Raw genomic sequence first — 23,265 nt, forward strand, 5'->3', positions numbered from 1 at the left:
TCTATCTAATCTGACTCTGGAGGGAACCAATGTCTCGACATCTATATTGTCGTCCCCTCTCCGAATCAAATGTTGCAATGAGATCATGTTTCATTCTTCTGTACTGTTTCTGAAGAGTTTTAGCCCATTCTACTCAATCTTTCTTTATGGGACAATCTTCACACCCTAGAAGTCAGTGACATATTGTGACACCTAATCTAAGGCAAGAGTATACTTGCTCAGGTACGGAGACCAAAAACTGCACACAGTGCTCCAGGCTTGGTCTCACCAAAAAACATTGCAGTTGCTGCTCATCACTCTTGTTCTCCAACCCTCTCAAAGTAAAGACCAAAATAATGAAGCCACTTTAATCCAAAATTATATTACAAAAATGAGGTTTATGTTTATATCGCATCTTTCACAACCACTGGATGTCTCAAACATTTTACAAAGAATGAAAACATCTTGAAATTTATTAAGGAAACACAAGGAAATAATACAAAAAGATGAGAAAACTAGAGGGCATAGGTTAAAGGTTGAGAGGGGCAAGAATTAAAAGGGACCTAAGGGGCAACATTTTCACGCAGAGAGTGGTGCATGTATGGAATGAGCTGACAGAGGAAGTGGTGGAGGCTGGTACAATTACAGTTGTAACATTTAAAAGGTATCTGGATGGGTATATGAACAGGAAGGATTTAGAGGGATATGGGCCAAATGCTGGCAAATAGGACTCGATTTATTTCGGTTATCTGGTTAGCATGGACGAGTTGGACCGAAGGGTCTGTTTCCATGCTGTGCATCTGTATGACCCTCAGACTCTAAATGCACAGGGTGTCATCAGTATCTGATTGGAGTGCAGGTTATGATAAGGTCAAAGCCAAAATCCTAGGCATTTCCTCCTAAGATCTATAACCTTTTCAACATTGATGGGGTTGACAAAAAAAACTGCAAGTTATTTTTGTCTCACATTCATCAGGACCAATGCAAGAATGACAGATTTCAAACAATCATAGCAATTTATAAAGTTAAAAAAATCACAACACCAGGTTATAGTCCAACAGGTTTAATTGGAAGCACACTAGCTTTCGGAGCGTCGCTCCTTCATCAGGTGATAGTGGAGGGTTCAATCCTAACACACAGAATTTATAGCAAAAATTTACAGTGTGATGTACCTGTGTGAGCTAACCCGAGAATGCAACTTTTAAAAAAAGGTTTTGTGATTTACACATGAAAGAAGTGAAACTATCATAGTATTCAAACAGTTGAAAGACTTAACAATCAATTTTTCAATGTATAATTTCAGTTACATCACACTGCAAATTTTTGCTATAAATTCTATGTGTTAGGATTGAGCCCTCCACTACCACCCGATGAAGGAACGATGCTCCAAAAGCTAGTGTGCTTCCAATTAAACCTGTTGGACTATAACCTGGTGTTGTGTGATTTTTAACTTTGTACTCCCCAGTCCAACACCGGCATCTCCAAATCAGAGCAATTTATATTCCAGGAGAAAAATCTGCAGATTGGTTGTGACTTCAACTTTGATTGGTCAAAGCATTGACATGAAGAAAATAATGGAAACAATAGGTTTAGCATTATTGTTTCAAACAGTAATAAATCCCATCATTTGCAGAGTTTATTTGAGTGAAATTGAGAGCAGATCATCTGAGTTCGATTTGAGAACCTGTCTGAGCAGCTTTTGTGCAAATTCTGGATTCATGTTTCTACATCACCATAGGATCTAAACAAAATTATTTTGCCCTTGGGGAATAGATAATATTGGAAAGGTTGACATGTATTACCCATCTCCTTCCATTCTGGTAGGTTTCTGAGTTCTTTTATTAAACCGGCTACATTACTTTTACCGTGTCTGCGTGGGTTTCCTCCGGGTGCCACGGTTTCCTCCCACAGTCCAAAAATGTGCAGGTCAGGTGAATTGGCCATGCTAAATTGCCTGTAGTGTTAGGTAAGGGGTAGATATAGATGTAGATGTAGGGGTATGGGTGGGTTACGCTTCGGCGGGGCGGTGTGGACTTGTTGGGCCGAAGGGCCTGTTTCTACACTGTAAGTAGTCTAATCTAATCTAATATTACTGGAAGCCAGACATTGTGTGTAACTGTACAGAAAAGTGCCTCAGAAACTCTCTCCCACAAAATGTTAGATTATCATTTGAAGGCTGAGAACAGCAGATTTTTGTCTGTTAAGAGTGTATTTTATTTATTTATTTAGCCACTGCAAATGTCGAGAACTTTGGGTAAGTACAAAGTGGATCAATGGAGTTGAGGCTCAGATCAAAGGTGATTTCGTTGAGTGGAGGGAATAGACTCCAATTCCTTTTTAATTTCCTTTGATAAGCAGGTCCAAACACAGTAAGGACTGCAGATTCTTGGACAATATGACTGAGATTATTGGAAGTGATAGGATCTCAGACTTGTTGGTCATTTGGCCCATCATACATGCACTACTCTAATGAGCATTCAGCAGCTTTTTACAAGTATCTTTCTGGCATCAATCAAACTATTGCCCAGATCTATTGACTTTCTCGTGGTTTATTTGAATAGACAACTGTCTATTTGCTATCTCTGTAACACTGTTGTCATAATCTCATATCCAGCTGTAACCCTCTCGTACAAAAGCCCCGATGGGAATGATAGCACACCACAAATTTAAAGGTTCTTACCAGGTGGCTCTCTCTTCGGTTGTGTAATCCACCCTTGGTAACGACTCCCCCCTACCACAAAAGACAGGACAAATTTTACCTTAAAATATCACCTTACAATCCGTAATTAAAGATTCATTCATTGTGTCCACTTTACTGTAACACATTTAGAGCTCATAAAGCTTCATCAAGTAAAACTAAAATGCACTGTGTATTTTTTATTTTGGACAACTTTCTATTTCTATCTGTTTCAAATCACCAACCACTCCAAGTCAGAAGGAGACTTACTGTTTATAATGAAATGCGAGCCTGGCAACATTTGACCTGCGTTCCCTGTACTCCAGATCCTGGTAACCCTTAAAGTGGAAGAGGAAAAGACACAATCAGTACCATGACCCCAGCAGTAGAGGTTTATATTCATGCTGGAATCTGATTCTTCAGTACACATGGCTCCATATCACTAACCCACTCACAGGATGAGCTTGGTCCAGATCTGGTTCAAATTTGGTAATCAGGTGGTGACATCTGTCAAGGTCCTGTATCTTTCTGGGAAACCAAGGGACTGGAAGAGAGAGATATGACATTTATAAACATATTTAGAATTAGGCTGATTTAATTGTGATGAAGTTCTTTGTAGTTTTTTTTCCTGACCTGGACATTCTTCCTGGATAGTCTGAATGAAATCCAAAGGTAAAACAAAGTACTATGGATGTGGAGATCTAAAATAAACACAGAAAGTGCTGGAGAAACTCAGCAGGTCTGGCAGCATCTTTAACGTTTCTAGTCTAGTGACCTTTCTTCAGTCACTAAAGTTCTCCAGTTTGGAAGAAGGATCTCTAGACCTGAAATACCTCTCTCTCTCTCTCTCTTTCTCTCCCTCTCTCTCTCTCCCTCTCTCTCTTTCTCTCTCTCCCTCTCATTCTCTCTCTACCTCTCTCTTTCCCCCTCTCCCTCCCTCTCTCTCTCTCTCCCTCTCTCTCTCTCTCCCTCTCCCTCTCCCTCTCCCTCTCCCTCTCCCTCTCTCTCTCTCCCTCTCTCTCCCTCTCTCTCCCTCTCTCTCTTTCTCTCCCTCTCCCTCTCTCTCTGCCTTTCTGTCTCTCTCTGTCTCCCTGCCTCTCTCTCTCCCGCTCTCTCTCTCCCTCTCCCTCTCTCTCCCACTCCCTTTCTCTCTCTCCCTCTCCCTCTCCCTCTCTCTCTCTCCCACTCTCTCTCCCTCACTCCCTCTCTCTCTCCCTCTCTCTCCCTCTCTCTCAATCTCCCTCTCTCTCCCTCTCCCTATCTTTCTCTCTTTGTCTCTCTCTCCCCGTCTCTCTGCCCCCCCCACCCTCTCTCTCCCTCTCTCTCTGTCTCCCTCCCTCTCTCTCTCCCTCTCCCTCTCTCTCCCTCTCTCTCTCCCTATCCCTCTCTCTCCCTCTCCCCCTCTCCCCCTCTCTCTCTCCCTCCCTCTTTCTCTCTCTCTCTCCATCTCTCCCTCTCCCTCTCTCTCCCTCTCTCTCTTTCTCTCTCGATCTCTCTCTCTCTTGCGCCCGCACAGCTGCTGCCAGACTTGCCGGGTTGCTCCACCAATGTCTGAATAAAACATCTTGACTCAGCAAAACGTGAGGTGGAGGTCATTCTGTCCTGTCTACAAACCTCGTCTAGATCTGATTCCCTAGTTTGGAGTGGTCCATTTTAAATCTATTGCCCACTATATCTAGAATCAGGGTCTTGCCCACCCCTGGTGTCAACTACAGCTTTGTCAAGTTTTCCAGGAGTGGAGTAGACTGCCGACGAGCAGGTTACTGGCTGGAGGATGAATCCAGAGGCTGCCTACAACTATCCCTCATGTGCTCACCCAGTCCCATATCATTTCTCTGGGTAACAACTCCACTCTATCTCAGAAATGTTAAGGTAGGGAAGGAGGCCATTCAGTCCATCCCATTGACACTGGCTCTCCTAATGACGATCATGACTTACTGCCATTCTTCTGCCTTCTCCAAGTACTTCAACACATAGCTTCCACTCAAAGAATCATCCAATGGCCTCTTCATTGAACCTGCCTCTCCCTGAGTCAGATTAGGCTATTATTCCAGAATGAATGAATGGATGTATCAGGAGCAGAAGCAGGCCCTTCAGACCCTTGGACTTCTTCGGCTGTTTCGTAAGATCATAGCTGATCTATTTACTCCATCTACCCCCGAGTGTTTCACCATCTTGTTGATCAAAACTCTCCCTCTCTCAGCCTTGAAGATATTCAAAGACTTTGCTTCCCCTGCATTTTGATAGAGAATTCTAATGACACAGGATATGTGATTAATGAAAACCTGATGTCTGTCTGAAATAGGGCACCCCTTATTTTGACCACTGTCCTAGAATGAAGCTAAACAGCTCTCAGCAATGCTGATGTTGCAATATAAATCCAGCTTTATCACACACCATAATAATAATAAAAAACACAATTGTCAGATAGCTTCATTCTTAGTTTAGAAATTTAGAAGGACTTGGGGTGGTCTCATTGAAACTCACAGAATACTAAGGGCCTGAATAGAGTGGACATAGAGAAGATGTTTTCACTAATAGGAGAGACTAGGACCTGAGGGCAGAACCTCAGAGTGAAGCGATGACCCTTTAGAATTGATATAAGAAGGAATTTCTACAGCCAGAGGATGGTGAATCTGTGGAACTCATTGTCACAGAAGGCTCTGGAGGCCAAATTATTAAGTTTTTTTGGATAGAGATAGATAGGTTATTGATTAGAATGGGGATTGAAGATTATCAATAGGAATCAGGAGAACGGTGTTGAGAAGCAGATAGCCATAATCGAAAGGCAGTTTAGACATGATGGGCCAAATGGCCCAATTATGCTCCTGTATCCTATGGTCTTGTTATGATAGATTGTGGAGCAGTGAGTGACCCATGATAGAGGAAGCTTACCTTTCTCTTCCTTATTGGCACAAACATCTTCAGCCACTCTTCTTAAAGAGTTTAGCAGTGAATTCACAGCGGAATTGTTGATCTCACACCTGATGAAGAAATCCAGGTCATCTATCCCAACCTTGCCCTTTCGGCTTGGCCTGCTTTCCACATGATGGATTTGAGCTTCGAATGCCTACAAAACCAAATCAGCAAGTTGGCCATTTCAGGCTGGATAGAGGCCATTTGAAATCCGAAGCAGTCACCACAGAAACGTTCCCAGTTCTGTTCAAACATAATTCTGGAGGGTTTTTTTTAATCATCTGGAGCATTTATAGAAGCATAAAAAGATCAAAAACAGGAGCAGGAGTAGGTCATTCAGCCCTTCGAGCCTGCTCCACCATCCACTATGATAATGGCTAATCACCCAACTCAGTCCCCTGTTTCCACTTTCCCCCTAATACCCTTTGATCCTGTTAGCCCTAAGAACTATACCTAATCCCTTCTTGAAAACATCTTGGGTCTTCGCCACTGTTTGTAGCAGAGAATTCCATAGTGTCATCACTCTCTGCGAGAAGAAATCTCCCCTCATCTCAGTCCTAAATGGCCCACACCATATCCTCTGACTGTGATCCTTGGTTCTAGGAATATTGTATAGGTTTCTATGAGATGCCTCTCATTCTTCTAAATTTCAGTGAATTGGTCCTAACTGATCCAGTCTCTCTTCATGCATCCGTTGTACTATTCCAGGGATCAGTTTGGTGAACCTCTGTTGCACTCCCTTCATAGAGGAGCAGCGCTCTGAAAGCCAGTGTTTCCAATTAAACCTGGTGTCGTGTGATTTTTAACTTTGACCAGCCCAGTCCAACACCGGCATCTCCAATTCACAGTCAGAACATCCATCCTCAGATAAGGAGACCAAACCTGCACACAATACTCCGGATGTGGTCTCACCAAGGCCTTGTATCATTGCAGCAAGACATCCCTGCTGTTGTGCTCAAATCCTCTCGTAGGAAGCCAACATACCATTTACCTCCTTCACCGCCTACTATTCCACATGCTTACTTTCAGAGACTGGTGTACAAGGGCCCCGAGCTGTCAACGCACCTCTTCCTTTCCCGATCTATTGCTATTTAGATAATAATCTACACCCTGCTGTGCTCCATGTCGACTTTTTGAATGCAAAGAATAAGATAAATAATTAAAAGCAAATCGAAATAACGTATTTTTAAAAATGTTGTTTATTTATTCCAGTGATTCGGTTAGTTTATGTTTTGGGAGAGTCCAGGATGGCCGGGAGAGTTACAGCTCAGGGGAAACACGGACAGATTGGGAGGCGCGGTGGATGAGAAGACAAACAGGAAATTGGAGTTAATCCTGTCCCTGTGGGACACAGTCAACATTATCCTGATTTGACCTCGACATCCTGATGGGACGGTTGCATTTTTTGGAAATCCCTGATTTCGTTTCTTCTTTTTACTGATTTATTGACGTGACGAATTTCAAAACGTCGGCAATAGAACCCACTGGGAGGGAGATTGAAAACAATGAGTGAATATTCAGCAATGTGTTCACTACCACAGCAGTGGGTTGAGTGTGTGTGTATGTGTGTGTGGGGGGGGGGGGGGGGGGGGGGGGAGGATTGCGGTGATACATGTTGAGATCGAACTGCCATTACATTTTTACATGTTGCCTGACCCGCTGTGATTTCCAGCGTTAGTTTTACCATTCAACATTTACATCCAACCCCTTCAGTCACATGTTTTAAAAAAATCCCCCGCTCAGACCAGTATAAGTTGCCCATCCCTAATTGTCTTAGCACCACTATTATCCCGGGGTGTCGTGCTGTTAGGAAGAGGTTGCACAATTTTGATCCAGCCACATTTCCAATGACCACCCCCCCCCCCCCCCCAAAAAAAAATGAGTGTCAGTTCCTCAGAGCGCAGAGAGAACCTCCAGGCTGGGACCATCTCGTTTCAGAGTGGGACTGAACCCCAGTGTTCACCTGGGGACTTTCTGGAGAAAGTGAGGACTGCAGATGCTGGAGATCAGAGCTGAAAATGTGTTGCCGGAAAAGCGCAGCAGGTCAGGAAGCATCAAAAGAGCAGGAGAATCGACGTTTCGGGCAGAAGCCCTGAATAAGGGTTTTCCCAATATGCACAAGAACGATATGGTCTTATGGTCTAACTAAACTCAAAACCTGGGGATTGCTCAACGGCTTGGACAGCATCTGCCGAGAGAGAGAGAGAGAGAGAGAGACGCTTCAGTGGAGAGAAGATAGGAACAAGTTTCTGTAAGATGCTGGAATCTGTTCTGAAGACAACAAATGCTGGAAATCACAGCGGGTCGGGCAGCATCTATAGAGACAGAGTAAGCTAATGTTCCGGATCTGGATGACCCTTCCTCAGAGCTGGTGGAGAGAACTTTATCCAGTTCAGATTCGGGATTTGAATGTGACACATTAAACTTTTTCTCTCTCTCTGTGGATGTAGGATCTGTCTTTTGTGTTGGTGCCTTTTTTTTCGGTCGGAGCTGCCCGACACCTTTCCGAATCTTTCTGTGTCTATTTAATTTTCCATTTTCTCAAGAGTACTAAATTGCAATAAAACAGAACCTCAGATTTCCCATTGAGGGGCGAGGAATTCTGCTCCTCTATACGGCTCAGTGGATCTCAGAGACCGGTGAACTCGTTAGAAATACATTTCCCGGAAATCCCTTCTTAAAAATCAAAGTAAACCAGCCTACCTCGAAGATCTTGAGTGCGCGTGAGAGTCCGGAATTCTTGGTGTTTCGAAGGGAGAAAGTGACGGTCACCAGGTCTCTGTCTCCGTCCCGGTCCGGAATGAAATGCTCAGACAACTCCGGCACCGAGCTGTCCCGCTCCCCATCCGCCTGAGCACCGTCCACCAGGCTGTCTCTCTTCCCCGGCCCAGCCTGGGAACACACCTCGGTCTTCATTCAGGCCGCTTTCCAAACCGAACGATCCGGGAGAACTTAGTGAGAGCCCATGGATTAGCCCGATAGCCCGAGCTGGATTTGTCTAGGGTGCGGGGGACGCGCTATTTAATGGCCTTGGGTGAATTAATTCGGGAAATTTGCTAATTTACGCAAGTGTGTGGGTGGATTCAGATATCCGGAACAGGATAAGCCCCAATGCGTCAACTGCGGTAAGATAATAAGCTGGTGAATATTCAAGAGGTGCCTGATTCATTAGGACTTTTCGATCAGAAAGTAAAATACCAGAATAAACAATGCAATTTCAAAGTTAGCACCCACCTGTTTCTATGCTGTTGCTTTGAGCCAGTGTCACAGTGACAGTGGCTGCATTTCCAAAGGAACGTACAGGTTCAGAATCATTATGGGAAGGTGCTTTGTAACGACAGTCTCTTTTAGAAAAGTGTTGGGTTTCACGAGGGTGCTCGCTGCCTTGTGTCTGACTGATTCCCTCTCCCCTCCTCATTCTCCTCAGTCCTAGTTCCGGTTTGAAGGAATCGCCTTCAGCTCGGTTTCAGCACCAAGGCCAGAGCCGGTGTCTGGGAGCGGCCGTGGGTCCGCCCCAGCTCCCGCTGAAGGAAGGCGCCAGGGATTCATTGAGAGGGACGGCGAGCGGTTAAACGGTAACCACAACAGATTAATTAATAAATTACAACCAAAACGAAATATAAATTGGACATGTCACTAATATGCAATTTGTGTAAAAAAATCGAGTTCAGGATGTTTGTGCTATTCGGCCGCAAACGTTTAAAACAAACAATAAAAGCAAAACACTGCGAATGCTGGCAATCTGAAACAAAAACAGACAATGCTGGAGAAACTCAGCGGGTTTGACAGCATCTGTGGAGAGAGGAACAGGGTTACTGTTTCGAGAGGAATTTGACTTCTGAACGGTTCCAAGGTAACGTCAGCCTGGAATTGAAACAGTCACGCTGGCGCTGGCCCTGGTGCTGAAACCGAGATGAAGGGCTTTTGCCCGAAACGTCGATTTCGCTGCTCCTTGGATGCTGCCTGAACTGCTGTGCTCTTCCAGCACCACTCTAATCCAGAATCTGGTTTCCAGCATCTGCAGTCATTGTTTTTACCACGAAGGTGATCCGGTCAAATCGGAACTGGGACTGAGGAGGGGGAGGTGAGCGTGAGGAGGGGGAGAGGGAGAGCTCCATCACTTAAACACACACACTCCGGCAGGTTTAAGAACAGCTTCTTCTGCTTATTTAGGTTGCTGAATGGACCTCTCTAATTTCAAATCTAATGCTGCTCTTGTTTTGCACCCCTCCTGTTTAGTGTTACCTATGCCTCGCTCTGTCTAAACACCCTATGATTTCTATGTCTTTGCTCTGATCTGCCTTTAATGCTCGCAAAACGAAGCTTTTCACTGTACTTGGCTACATGTGACAACAATAATTCAAATCAGACACACGGAGGCTGAGACCTTAGTTGAAAACTGGTATCCTGTCCTTTGGACATTTAGCCTGGGTGGGAGTGAGAGGCATTGTGTGGAATCAGGAATCTGATACCTTCCATTTATTTTGGACATCGAGTTTTAATTTTGTTTCCATATTTGGAGCATTTGCAATTCAGATTTTCATTTCACTTGCTGTTGAAAGCTGTTGATAGAGCCGGAGGATTTTAATCAGTGAATTTTTTTACTAGAAATAAATGAGAAATAGCAAACAGAACCCAGAACAATTGAAATTCTCGATTGAGGTAGAGCCAGAGACATTTTTTGATCTGTATCTGGATTTAAAAATCAGATCAAGTCCGGTTGATAGGATTATGTTTACATCCGTTTCAAAATTTCAGAAGAAAGTATTACTGTTTAGAAATCATAACTCAAACACTTTAATCTAACGAAATGGTTAAGATCGACCAATAACAGAGATGCAATATATATTTCTACACCTTTCGTCTGAAGGTGTTTACTATATTCGGATGCAGCTTTAAACTTGAACACCAGTGGGGATACGGATATTTTCTGACCCCCTCCCCTGTTCAGAGATGTTATTACGTACCTCTAGAGCAGATAGGACTTGAATGCTCGTCTCCTGGCTCTGAGTGAGGGGCACTACTTGTTCAGTACAACCGACCCTCACGCTCACAGACACACCATGAAAGAAAACTCTAAACATACTCTTGGCGTGTTCCACTGTCATTTCAGCACCTGCAACTGATTGAAAACGGAGACAGAGGGAGGTGAACTGCCGCGAGAATCAGACTGAGCTGTGTCCTACACAGGTCTACATAGCCCACACAAGAGAAAACACCCTCTCCACATTTTCCCTGACAATGTCGCCCAGGATCTTCTATGTTTCAACCTTTTATGTTGACCCCTCACTTTCTAAACTCCAGTGGATACAAGCCCAGTCTGTCCAACCTTTCCCGCGTAAAACAATCCACTCATTCCAGGGATTGGTCTGGTAAATCTTGATTGAGCCGATTTCAATGCATTTATATCGAATAAAGTGAATAATACTGTACAGTTTTCTTTTCTAACGTATGAACAGCTAAAAGTATTCAAGCTGAAAATGGTCACCCTGATTTTCTAAGCACTGTGCGTCTATATATAATAAAGGATGATTATAAATGGCCTCTTACTCGCTATATTGTTCTACAATTTTATACAGTTCTGCATTCAACACTGTATGTATTCTTTTTTCATTTGCAAATTATTTAAATTAGAAATTAATTTTACATCGAACCAATCGATATAAATGCATCTAATATCTAATCTAATATTTTAATGCGGTTAAGGGGGTCAGTATGCAATAACAGGCTATGTCTCATGAAGTTTTTATTATTAATTAAAGGGAAAAGATTGTCGCTGGTTGGACCAGCATTTCCTGCCCTTCCCTAAATTGCCCTGGAAAAGGTGATTCCTGACGAAGGGCTTTTGCACGAAACGTCGATTCTCCTGCTCCTCGGATGCTGCCTGACCTGCTGTGCTTTTCCAGCACCACTCTAATCTAGACTCTGATCTCCAGCATCTGCAGTCCTCACTTTCTTCTGTTCGCAGCAGGAGAACAGACAGATCGTAAATCCAACAACAAAAATCACACAAGCTGTTTGCAACTCCCCGCTAAGCGTCAGGTAAAAGGTTTCCCTTGTAACATATGTAAACAAAATAAAACCAGTTTGATCTTGCGAGAGTAAATTCTTTACACGGGAGCGGAAGCTTTTGCTTGCTGATGTTTGGTCATGTGTTTACATTCGGGCGGGAGCGCCAGGCTCTTACAGAACCGTTTGTACATTTTAGTTACGATTTGTTCAAAAAGATATACCTTTCGGCGGAACCGAAACCAGAAATTGCTGGAGAAACTCAGCAGGTCTGGCAGCATCAGTGGAGAGAGAGAGAGAGAAACAGAGTTAACGTTTCGAGTTCAATGACTCTTATTTGTTTTTGTTTTTGTTCAGAGTGGCAGCTCCTTGTTTTAGTTTAATACGTTTCACGACATGTTCAGACACCAATGTATCTCACCCGCCTGAATCCCCGTTTACCGGGGCCGGCGACAGAATCTATCCGATCAAAATGAAAGAAGACCGTTCGAACACGCTAGTGTCTCAAATCCTCTCCAAAATTCGTTAAACTCAAACGTATATCCAATACTCATTGATTCAAACTCCAAGAATATTCGGATGTAATACGTGTCAGAGGCTTCAGCACAATTACTTTTTAAATTATTTTACAAAATCCAGGATCCCTGCGTGTGAGGAAAAAATACCCAGGAAATCCTGAACGCGTGTCTTTGAAGATGCTGTCGGAAGCTTAATCGCAACCTTCATCGCTTTCCGAGCAAGTTGCGCCTAGAATCAACTAGAATCGCTTCGGACACCCGTCCACCCGCCGCCCACCCAAACAAAAAGCTGTCCATTCGGACCTTCAAGTAATAAACTATAAAGCTAAGAGTAATGCAGTTTATTGTCACTGCGCATTTAAATAGTCAACCGAAATATTAACCCGCAGTTTAATAAATTCAGGGGTGTTCGTGCGGAGGAACAGAGCGAGAGTAAAGATTTTAAAAAATATAAATCGAAAGGGAAATATTTGATTTGGGTCGCAGCGAGTGGGGATATCAGGGCGGGACACAGAACAAAGCGCTAAGACCCAGGGACAACATGGTCCGCGAAATACAGCCCGGTTAATTTTTTTTCTTCCTAAGTGCGGTAGTGCTTAAGCCCGGTTACTTTACATTTCCGTTGGTCATCTCCTGATTGGGTGGATGTTGAGTAACCACAGTAACAAACAAGAGATGGTTTCATGTTTTTTTAAAAGTTTAAATCTTTATTTATATACCACCACCAGGAAGAAAAGGAAACACCCGAGTGGCCATTGACAAGCAGCGCCCTTCACATCAAAGGGTAATGTTGCTGATCAACAAAAGTGAGGGGGAGGGCAGGGATTAAATCACAATAGAGTTGGAGGGGGAAATAACACAACCCCATGCAGTGCCCACCTCTCCCTGAAAATCTCGAGGGTGTTGGTGGACACCAAGTGCTCCTACTCCAGGGACACAGGAGATAGTTTTAACTTACATAGTGAGTAAATAAACTCACGTGGTCTATGTGCTGTGTTAAGGGAGGAATTGAGGGTCTGTGTAATTTTGCAGCAACCTCAGTCAGACATCACACAAGGGTGGGTCAGAAATAAATCCAGGAGGGAATTCAGGAGATAATTCTTCCCCCGATTCAGGTCAGAATGTGGAATAAAAGCAATATGGTGTGTCTGAAACAAATGCATACATAGCTGGAGAAACTCAACAGACCTGGCAGCATCTGTGGCCAGAGAAATAGAGTTCTCCAGACTGGTATGACTCTGCTTCAGAATGAGAATATGGGATTGATAGAACATACAGTTTGAGGGGAGGCTGGATGAACATTTGGGGAGAAAAGGGGCCTATGAGAAGCAGAGGATGGATGGGGGATCATGGGACCTGCATGAAGCTGCAGGGCTGAGTGGCCTGTTTCTGTGATGGAGATTCTGTTGTTACGTGTAACGTGTTGAACATTTTAGAGAGTGAGTTTTGTTGTATTAGGTCTTGCTCCAGCCACTGGACATTATGTTAGATCCAAAGCTGGATACATTCATTGAGCAAAGGCTGACCCAGCTGGGGGCTGTTCATCCTGGTGCATTGGAGGCTGAGGAGTGACCTAATTGAGGTCTATAAAATCATGAGGAGCAGAGATAGGATAAATAGGTAAGATCTTTTTCCTGGGGTGGGGGAGTCCAGAACTAGAGGGCATAGGTTTAGAATAAGATGGGAAAAATATGAAAAAGACCTAAGGGGCAACATTTTCACACAGAGGGTGGTGCGTGTATGGAATGAGCTGCCAGAGGAAGTGGTGGAGGCTGGTACAATTGCAACATTTAAGAGGCATTTGGATGGGTATATGAATAGGAGGGTTTGGACGGATATGGGCCCAAGAGCTGGCAAATGGGTCTAAATTATTTGAGGACATCTGGTTGGCATGGGTGATTTGGACCAAAGGGTCTTTTCTGTGCTGCACATCTCTATGACTCTTGGACTCTAAACAAACTGTGTAGCAACTGAGTTAGTTCAGGGATTGGGGTGAGGTTGGGAGGTATATATGAAGGAAACTGTAGGATACATTGCCAAAAGACAGGAGACCAGGTGAGAGACTGGGATTTAATCTGACCTTGTGGGCAAGTGATTCTCATTATAACCCATGATGCTTGCACATTACCTTTGAGTAGAAAGATCAGAATGATAAAAATCAGCAAAAGACCTTACTGCCTTTTGTACTATAGCAATCCAGCCAATCTCAAAGCTGGTCAATTGAATCACAATAATTTGATTAGGTAGTGAAGCACATTAATATGAACCAAGGGTCATTTAGGCAGAGATTTCTCCTAGAGAGTGGTGAGCCTGTGGAACTCTCCGCCACAGAAAGTAGTTGAGGCCAAAACATTAAATATTCTCAAGAAATTGTTAAATATAGTTCTTAGGGCAAAATGGATTGAAGAGTATAGGGAGAAAACAAGAACAGGGGATTGAGCTTGATGATCAGCCATGATCCTATTGAATGGTGTAGCAGACTTGATGGGCTGAATGGTCTAAATCTGCCCCTATTTTCTCTATTTCTATGTACTCTAAAATAAATTTCAAAATACTCATAATCCAGACAATCATTGCTGCAAGTTATGGAATTTCTTTGCTCCAAACTCAGGATGCTTTCTTGTCTCTTGCATTTTTTTTAAGCTTCACAATTCATTCAAGCCTCGTGTTATAAATCTGAGATCCTGTGCATTGCCCCCCTCAAAGGGATCCCACTCCAATGTGCTTAAATTTGATTTGTATTTGGTAATTGTAGGGTTCAGTGCGGATTGGCCACATGTTTACAGCTCTATATGTCAGCACAGACACATGGAGTTGGTGCCAACATATAGATTTCAACACAAACTTCTGCTAATGATGGTTCTGTTTTTCCAGGCATATTTTTTTTTCTGATCATTACAAGGGATGCCCAACTGGGGAGAAACAGTCTGATGTCTTCAGCACCTGATTGAACAGCTCATTCCTTCATGTGTAAAAGGTCATAGGTTATTTAATGAAAATCTTTGTGGAAGGCCTTTCCCACACTGGACTACAATGTTTCATGAAGAACACTCATGATCACATTGTTAAAGGTTACTAGGTTGATTAATATTGTTCACTCAACCAACACAACACTCTAGAATCCTTTATTGCAGAGGCTGGTTAAGGTTGAGTCATTAAGTATATTCAAGGCTGAGATAGACAGGTTTTTAATAAATAAGGAGAACAAGGGCTATGAGGAAAAGACAGCAAAGTGGAGTTGAAGATCAGCTATGACCTCATTGAATGGTGGAGCAGATTTAATGGGCGGAATAGCCTATTTCTCCTTCTGTGTCTTACCATCAAACTGATCATTCAGCTCACCTGCTGTTTGTGACGTCTTAGAACATTACAGCGCAGTCCAGGCTCTTTGGCCCTCGACGTTCTGTTGGTCTGTGGAACCAAAGTCTTGTGTGAACTAATTGTTTAGTTCCATGTCCTCAGTTGTCAATGGATTCCAAAATGCCATTCCGATATTGGAACACAAATACTGCGTACCATCATTGAACTAACTAACCCATTGAACATGAGTTTACAAAAATTTATCAGCGTCCATGTTTTCTCTTTTAAAAAACATATTATTATCTGACAGGTAAATTAGTACCTTTAGTTTAGAGATCAAAAGACTATTGTTGACCAAAACTGTAAAATGATGCCAAGGTCGGTGGTTGGAATTAGGATACAAATCAGCTGTGAATGAATTGAGTGCTTGACAAGAATCAAGTGGCTGAATGGCCTCCTCTACACACATTGTTCTTTAGAACCTTGAAATAGTGTTAGAATTGCCCTTGTTGCATTATGTGGCATATGCACGTGTATATTTTGCAGAATAGATTTCTTGATAGTGATTCAGTTACTTGTGAACCTGAGATGTTCTTACACTTTCATTTTGACACAACACTGCTTTGCTAAGTTTGTGTCCTCCTCAGATGGGGTGCAATTCTTTTGAGATGAAAGGATGGGAATTTACAAATGTTATTAATTGAATTAACCATTTTGAAGCCCTGGCAGCTCTTTGTGGTATAGTTTATTAGGGTATATCACAGTACAGGCAGTGCAAATGAGACATACTTTAAAAATGAGAGTCATTGTTTAACATGACTTGATTTAGTATAACATTATTTTTAAGATACTGACAGATTTAGCATGCACTTCACTTTGACATTACATCTTAGTGGTCAGTTTATGATATGATATTTTCTGATAGCTTTACAGTGAGGCCATTGGTATGTTGAATTGTATCTTTAAAGAGAAAATATTGATGCAAGTCTCTTCAATTCTTTGCCATTTTGTGTAGTATGGATGTGTAACGTTGGTCACCACTTCTGGTGGACAGCATCAGAAGTCACATGACACCTGGTTATAGTCAACATCACCTGATGAAGGAGCAGCGCTCCAAAAACTTGTGGTTTCATATCAACCTGTTGGACAAAACTGGTATCATGTGACTTCTGACTTTTTCCATCCCAATCCAACACTGGCACCTCCACATCACACCTTCTGGTGGTGCACACAATTACATGGGCCAGTGAAATTAATTTTGCAAAATGACCTCTTATAAATTCTGATAATTTGAATAGTTAAATTACACAGTCAAATTTTATAAATATGCCAATAACCAGGAAACAGGGTGCATTATATCATCAAGAAATTATATTCTGCTGTAAATTTCAAAAAAAGCAAAATAATGCTTGATAACATTCTTTTAAAATATTATTCTCCGATAAATAAAATAAATTGAAAAGCAACTTCCTTCTGTTTCAGAACTCCTGCAGTTGCTGGGCAGAAAGATCCTTAAGTAGTTTATATTAAGTTCTCAGCTCTTATATATATTAGCTCGAAGAGTTCAATCTGGAAAGAAATTTATTAAATCAAAATTAATTCTGCATGATATAGTTATAATACCTATTAGCAAAGGAGATGGTATATAACCTCAGCCCACAGGTCATGTCCAAACCTTACATTCTGAAATTCCACTCCTTGAATCCGAAGTAACACAGTCCTAATTGAAATTGTACCATTTCTGTCTAGAAAATGCTGGGAATACTCAGCAGGTCAGGCAACATCAATACTGGGAGAAAGAAAGTTAACATTTCAACTTGATAACCTTTCATCAGACCTGAGAGGTAGAATGAACAAGTTTTGATAAAATTAACAATAAAGACCTACTTACAAAATAAGAATTAGGAGCCAGTGTAGCCCATACACATCCTCGATAGTTCTGCCATTCAAATGATCATGACTAAATTTCTCATTATCTCAGTTCTATATGATTGATCTTATCCTGAAGTTAATTATCATTAGTCAGAGGGAAACAATCTCATAGTGTCTACCCTCTTGAGAGTCTGTAGAATCATATATGTTTCAATGAGACCATTTCCAGAGAGCATTGACCCAATCTGCTCAGCCTGTCATCATAGGACAATCTTCTCATCCCAGGAATCATTCGAATGAACATTTGCTCTGTAGCCTGTATTGCAAATGTATCCTTCTTTAAATATTGTGATAAAAACTGTGCTTGAAAGCTGCTAAATCTCTATATCTTCCACTTCTAATGAAAGATTTTGGATCTGAAATGTTAACATGTCTTCCACAGATGCTACCAGACCATTTGAGTTTCCAATACCCTTTTGGTTTTATTTCAGATTTCCAGCATCCACAGTATTCTGCTTATATTTCCTGTCAGCTGGTTTGTTCTGTTTGAACTTTTCTTAGATCTGCAGATTTGAGAAAGGTTATTAGTGACATTTCCTCAATGCTAATTGGAATAACTTTATTGGATTATATTATGGATATTAGTTGAAATAATAAATACCTCATTTTAACATCTATAGATGCATTCTCATTATGAATCTAAGATGTGTTAGTATCAGATAGAAGCAATTGAAGTTAATTTTAACATTACATATGGTCCTTGATGATCTATACTAACTTCTACATGGTTGATAACAAACAAAGTTTGCATAAACCTAATCTTTTGCATCAATCTTAACTTTGTATTTCAATGGGAATAATAAAAGAGACAAACTATATACAAAAAGGTGCCTGTTTAACAAGAAGCTGATAGATGAACAAAACAAAAGGGGAAAAAATAAAGAGCAAAAATGATTTGTTCAAAGCATTCAAACATAACCATTTTGCATAAATAGGCTTCTACTCAGAAGGGTCTCAGGTGTTGCCTTCAAATTAGTTGCATTGCCTGTATTATAACTGACAGCACCTCTCCTGACTGTAACCCAGATGCTGAGCATCATAAAGAGCCAGAAACACTGTAGATGAAGGCTCAGTCTGGACAGCTCACTCTTTTAAGAGAATCAGAATCACATTTGGCCTGAAGAAAAAGAAAGCCACCCCAGCAAAACAATTCATTATATCTGCATTTTCCAAATTACTTTTGCAGAATGAACCTGTGGTGCATTGAATGATTGAACAGATTTTAAGTATAGCAGTGTTCATTAAAGCTTTGCAGGGTCTGACCTGGGACATACACTGTTTATATAAACAACGTGGCAGAATGAACGCTAGCATTTACTAATGGTAACAAATAAGATGGCTGTTGACTAGTGTATGGATCGCTATTGGCACTGTCAGAGATACAGATCCATGATCACATGGTTGTCAGACATCTTGTGACCAAGCGTTTTCAGTGTTTCAAATTGCTTGGTTCAACACTGAAAATTCCCCAGCCACCCCCACCCACCTCCCATCACCAATTTCAAAGTGAACAAGTTTAACACAAAGGCAAAGAGTAGTGTGCTTCCCCCACCCAGCAAACCCCTCTGATCCAGATTTGATTAAGATCAAGAGTAGTACCAACTGATTGGAGGGAGGTGAATGTTGTTCCTCTGTTCAAGAAAGGGAATAGGGAAATACCTGGGAATTACAGACCAGTCAGTCTTACGTCTGTGGTAAGCAAAGTACTGGAAAGGATTCTGAGAGATAGGATTTGGAAAAACATAGTTTGATTAAGGATAGTCAGCATGTCTTTGTCAGGGGCAGATCATGCCTCACAAGCCTTATTGAATTCTTTAATGAGGTGATAAGACAAGTTGATGAAGGTTGAGCAGTGGAGGTGGTGTATATGGATTTCAGTAAGGCATTTGATAAGGTTCCCCATGATAGGCTCATTGAGAAGGTTAGAAGGTATGGGATACAGGGACATTTGGCTGTCTGGATACAGAATTGGCTGTCCAAAAGAAGACAGCAAGTGATAGTGGATGGAAAGTATTCTGCCTGGAGGTCGGTGACTAGTGGTGTCCTGCAGGGATCTGTTCTTGGACCTCTGCTCTTTGTAGTTTTTATAAATGAGCTGGACAAAGAAGTGGAAGGGTGAATCAGTAAGTTTACCAATGACACAAAGGTTGGTGGTGTTGTAGATAGTGTCAAGGGCTGTTGCAGGTTACAATAAGACATTGACAGGATGCAGAGCTGGGCTGAGAAGTGGCAGATGGAGTTCAACCTTTGTGGGCGGCATGGTGGCAAAGTGGTTAGCACAGCGCCAGAGACCCAGGTTCACTTCCCACCTCAGGCGACTGACTGTGTGGAGTTTGCACATTCTCCCCGTGTTTGCGTGGGTTTCCTCTGGGTGCTCTGGTTTCCTCCCACAGTCCAAAAATATGCAGGTTAGGTGAATTGGCCGTGCTAAATTGCCCGTAGTGTTAGGTGTAGGGGTAAATGTAGGGGAATGGGTCTGGGTGGGTTGCGCTTCGGTGGGTCGGTGTGGACTTGATGGGCCGAAGGGCCTGTTTCCACACTGTAAGTAATCTAATCTAAAAAAAAGTGAAGTGATTCATTTTGGAAGGTCAAATGTGAATGCTGAACACAGGGTTAAAGGCAGGATTCTTGGCAGTGTGGAGGAACAGTAGGATTTTTGTGTCCATGTACATAGATCCCTCAAATTTGCCACCCAAGTTGATAGGGTTGTTAAGAAAGCATATGGTGTTTTGGCTTTCATTAACAGGGGGATTGAGTTTAAGAGCTGTGAGTTTTGCTGCAGCTCTATAAAACCCTGGTTAGACCACACTTGGAATATTGTGTCCAGTTCTGGTTGCCTCATTATAGGAAGGGTGCAGATGCTTTAAAGAGGGTGCAAAGGAAATTTACCAGGATGCTGCCTGGATGAGAGGGCTTGTCTTATGCAGAGAGGTTGAGTGAGGTAGGGCTTTTCACACTGGAGAGAAGAAGGAAGAGAGGTCACAACATCGTGGGCCAAAGGGCCTATACTACTCTATGTTCTATTTTTGACATTCTATGTACTATGATTAACACATTTAGTGCTGCTCTGCTCTGTCCTAAGGGGCCTTAAATGCCACAATGTTATAGCGCAGCTAATGATGAGCTCAACTAAACTGGCTGGACTTAAAGTCATAGAGTTATAGAGATGTACAGCATGGAAACAGGCCCTTCGGTCCAACTTATCCATGCCAACCAGATATCCCAACTCAATCTAGTCCCACCTGCCAACAACTGGCCCATATCCCTCCAAACCCTTCCTGTTCATATACTCATCCAGATGCCTTTTAAATGTTGCAATTGTGCTAGCCTCCATTACTTCCTCTGGCAGCCCATTCCACACACGCACCACCCTCTGTGTGAGAAAGTTGCCCCTTAGGTCTCTTTTGTATATTTCCCCTCTCACCCTAAACCTATGCCCTCTAGTTCTGGACTCCCCCATCCCAGGAAAAGACCTTGTCTATTTACCCTATCCATGTCCTTCATGACTGTATGAACCTCTATAAGGTCTCCCCTCAGCCTTCGAAGCTCCAGGGAAAACAGTCCCAGCTTTTTCAACCTCTGCCTATAGCTTAAATCCTCCAACCCAGACCATATTCCTGTAAATCTTTTTCTGAACCCTTTCAAGTTTCACAGCATCCTTCCAATAGGATGGAGACCAGAATTGCATGCAATATTCCAAAAGTGGCTTAAACAAAGTCCTGTACAAACTCAACATGACCTCCCAACTCCTGTACTCATTATTCTGACCAATAAAAGAAAGCATACCAAATGCCTTCTTCACTATCCTATCTACCTGCGACTCTATTTTCAAGGAGCTATGAACCTGCACTCCAAGGTCTCTTTGTTCAGCAACACACCCGAAGACATAGAACATAGATAGAACATAGAAAAGTACAGTACAGAACAGGCCCTTTGACCCACGATGTTGTGCCGAGGTTTAATCCTAATGTAAAATATAAGAACTTAACCTACACACCCCTCAACTCATTGCTATCCTTGTGCATGTCCAGCAGTCACTTAAATGTCCCTAATGACTCTGCTTCCACCACCACCACTGGCAACGCATTCCATGCATTCACAACTCTCTGCATAAAGAACCTACCTCTGATGTCTCCTCTATACCTTTCTCCTAATATCTTAAAACTATGACCCCTCGTACCAGTCAATCCTGCCCTGGGGAAAAGTCTCTGGCTATTGACTCTGTCTATTCCTCTCATTACCTTGTATACCTTGACTAGGTCTCCTCTCTTCTTCCTTCTCTCCAGAGAGAAAAGTTCGAGCTTATTCAACCTTTCTTCATAAGGCAAGCCCTCCAGTCCAGGCAGCATCCTGGTAAACCTTCTTTGCACCCTCTCCAAAGCCTCTATATCTTTCCTATAGTAGGGCGATCAGAACTGGATGCAATATTCCATTAAGTGTATAAGTCCTGATAAGATTTGAAATCCCACAATGCAACACCGCACATTTATCTGAATTAAACTCCATCTGCCTCTCCTCAGCCCATTGGCCCATCTGATCAAGATCCCGCTGTAATCTGAGGTCACCTTCTTCGCTGTCCACTATACCTCCAATTTTGGTGTCATCTGCCAACTTACTATCTATACCTCTTATGTTCACATCCAAATCATTCATATACATGATGAAATATCCAACTTTTACTGCATCTTCCTGATGATTAGAAACAGTGAATTTGGCACAATTACATTAGAATTAGTACTCACTGTTCAAGATCTGTATCATTTCCAACACCACGACTATATTAAATAGGACGGATACACATTTTCTGAAGATTGATTATAGTTTCTGATGCAGTAAATGTAGAAAAATGCTTGCTTTGGCAGGAGGGTTTGTACCAGAGGGTGCAGATTGGGAAAATAACTAATGGAGAAGATGAAGATACGTTTTATTTGACACATTGAGTTGCTGTGATCTAGGCCGAAGGGCCTGTGTCCACACTGTAGGGAATCTAATTGAACCTAATATAATCTAGAATGTATTGCCTGAACAAATAGTGGAAATTGATTTCAATTTTGAATTCGATAAACCTTTGAAAAATTTTTAAAAAAGCATCATGTCTATGAGGGCTCCTACTACTGGGGTAAAAATAATTAAGCATCTCTTTCAACAAAGCAGCAATGATATGACACCTGAATAATCGCCTTCAATGCTATATAAGCAAATGAATAAAATGCAAGTTACAAAGAATTAGAATGGTTGTCAATAAAGATGTAATACCTCCAACATGCCTTTTTATACCTCAGGACTGTGGATGTATCACCCCTGGAATATTATTAGTCAACTTGAAAGAATTGGGGATGCAAGGTTGGATTGATATCCCTACAATCACCTTTTGAATTGGAAATAAATGTCACAGGACTCTAACTTCTTAAAAGTTTTCCCTAAAATGGGCTACCTCACTTGGAAAATTGAGTGGGTTGAATGTGGCAAATTGCACACAATGTATATGAGATGGGTAGGCATAAGTGATCAGGTTGGTGGCTGAATACACTGTTCTCATTCTGTACAATTTTAAAGAATTCCCGCACACTTATTGATAACTTGGCTTTTACAGGAAGTCATTATGATTTGCCGTTTTCACTGAAGTTTCCTGAGGGCATGGTAGAGAGTTCCCATTTCACCTGCAAATTTCAAACAGCAACAGTCAAAGATTATTCACTTTCTGTTCAAACAGTTGTAATATCTTAAGATTCCAGTTACTAACATTTAACTTATTGTGTGTTTTTTCTATGACTCATCTGCCCTATCTCTGCAAACTCTTTCAGACTCTCTGAGACCTCTACACGCCTCCAATTATTGTCACCTACTCACCGTCGATTTTAATTGCTCTTCCATTTGTAGCTCTGTAATCCCTCCTTAAACCTCCTCACCTCTCTATCTTTCTTTCCTCCTTTA

General features: G+C 42.1%; 2 protein-coding genes across 2 annotated transcripts in view; both read right to left on the reverse strand.

Annotated features, from left to right (window-relative positions):
* th2 (tyrosine hydroxylase 2) overlaps window positions 1-8,620 on the reverse strand; it is a 38,364-nt gene extending 29,744 nt beyond the window's left edge. Inside the window, exons 1-5 of the mRNA XM_072552021.1 lie at window positions 8,276-8,620; window positions 5,552-5,726; window positions 3,112-3,200; window positions 2,927-2,994; window positions 2,660-2,710 (exon numbers count right to left, since the gene is read on the reverse strand). Coding sequence (XP_072408122.1) covers window positions 2,660-2,710; window positions 2,927-2,994; window positions 3,112-3,200; window positions 5,552-5,726; window positions 8,276-8,488 — 596 coding nt within the window. The 5' untranslated portion in view covers window positions 8,489-8,620. The remainder of the gene's footprint in view (window positions 1-2,659; window positions 2,711-2,926; window positions 2,995-3,111; window positions 3,201-5,551; window positions 5,727-8,275) is intronic.
* Window positions 8,621-16,129: 7,509 nt separating this feature from the next.
* Window positions 16,130-23,265, reverse strand: part of pah (phenylalanine hydroxylase) — a 141,560-nt gene continuing 134,424 nt past the window's right edge. The window contains exon 13 of the mRNA XM_072552022.1: window positions 16,130-22,991. Coding sequence (XP_072408123.1) covers window positions 22,948-22,991 — 44 coding nt within the window. The 3' untranslated portion in view covers window positions 16,130-22,947. The remainder of the gene's footprint in view (window positions 22,992-23,265) is intronic.

Source organism: Chiloscyllium punctatum, chromosome 32 (assembly GCF_047496795.1).
Source record: "Chiloscyllium punctatum isolate Juve2018m chromosome 32, sChiPun1.3, whole genome shotgun sequence".
Classification (NCBI taxonomy): Eukaryota; Metazoa; Chordata; class Chondrichthyes; order Orectolobiformes; family Hemiscylliidae; genus Chiloscyllium; species Chiloscyllium punctatum.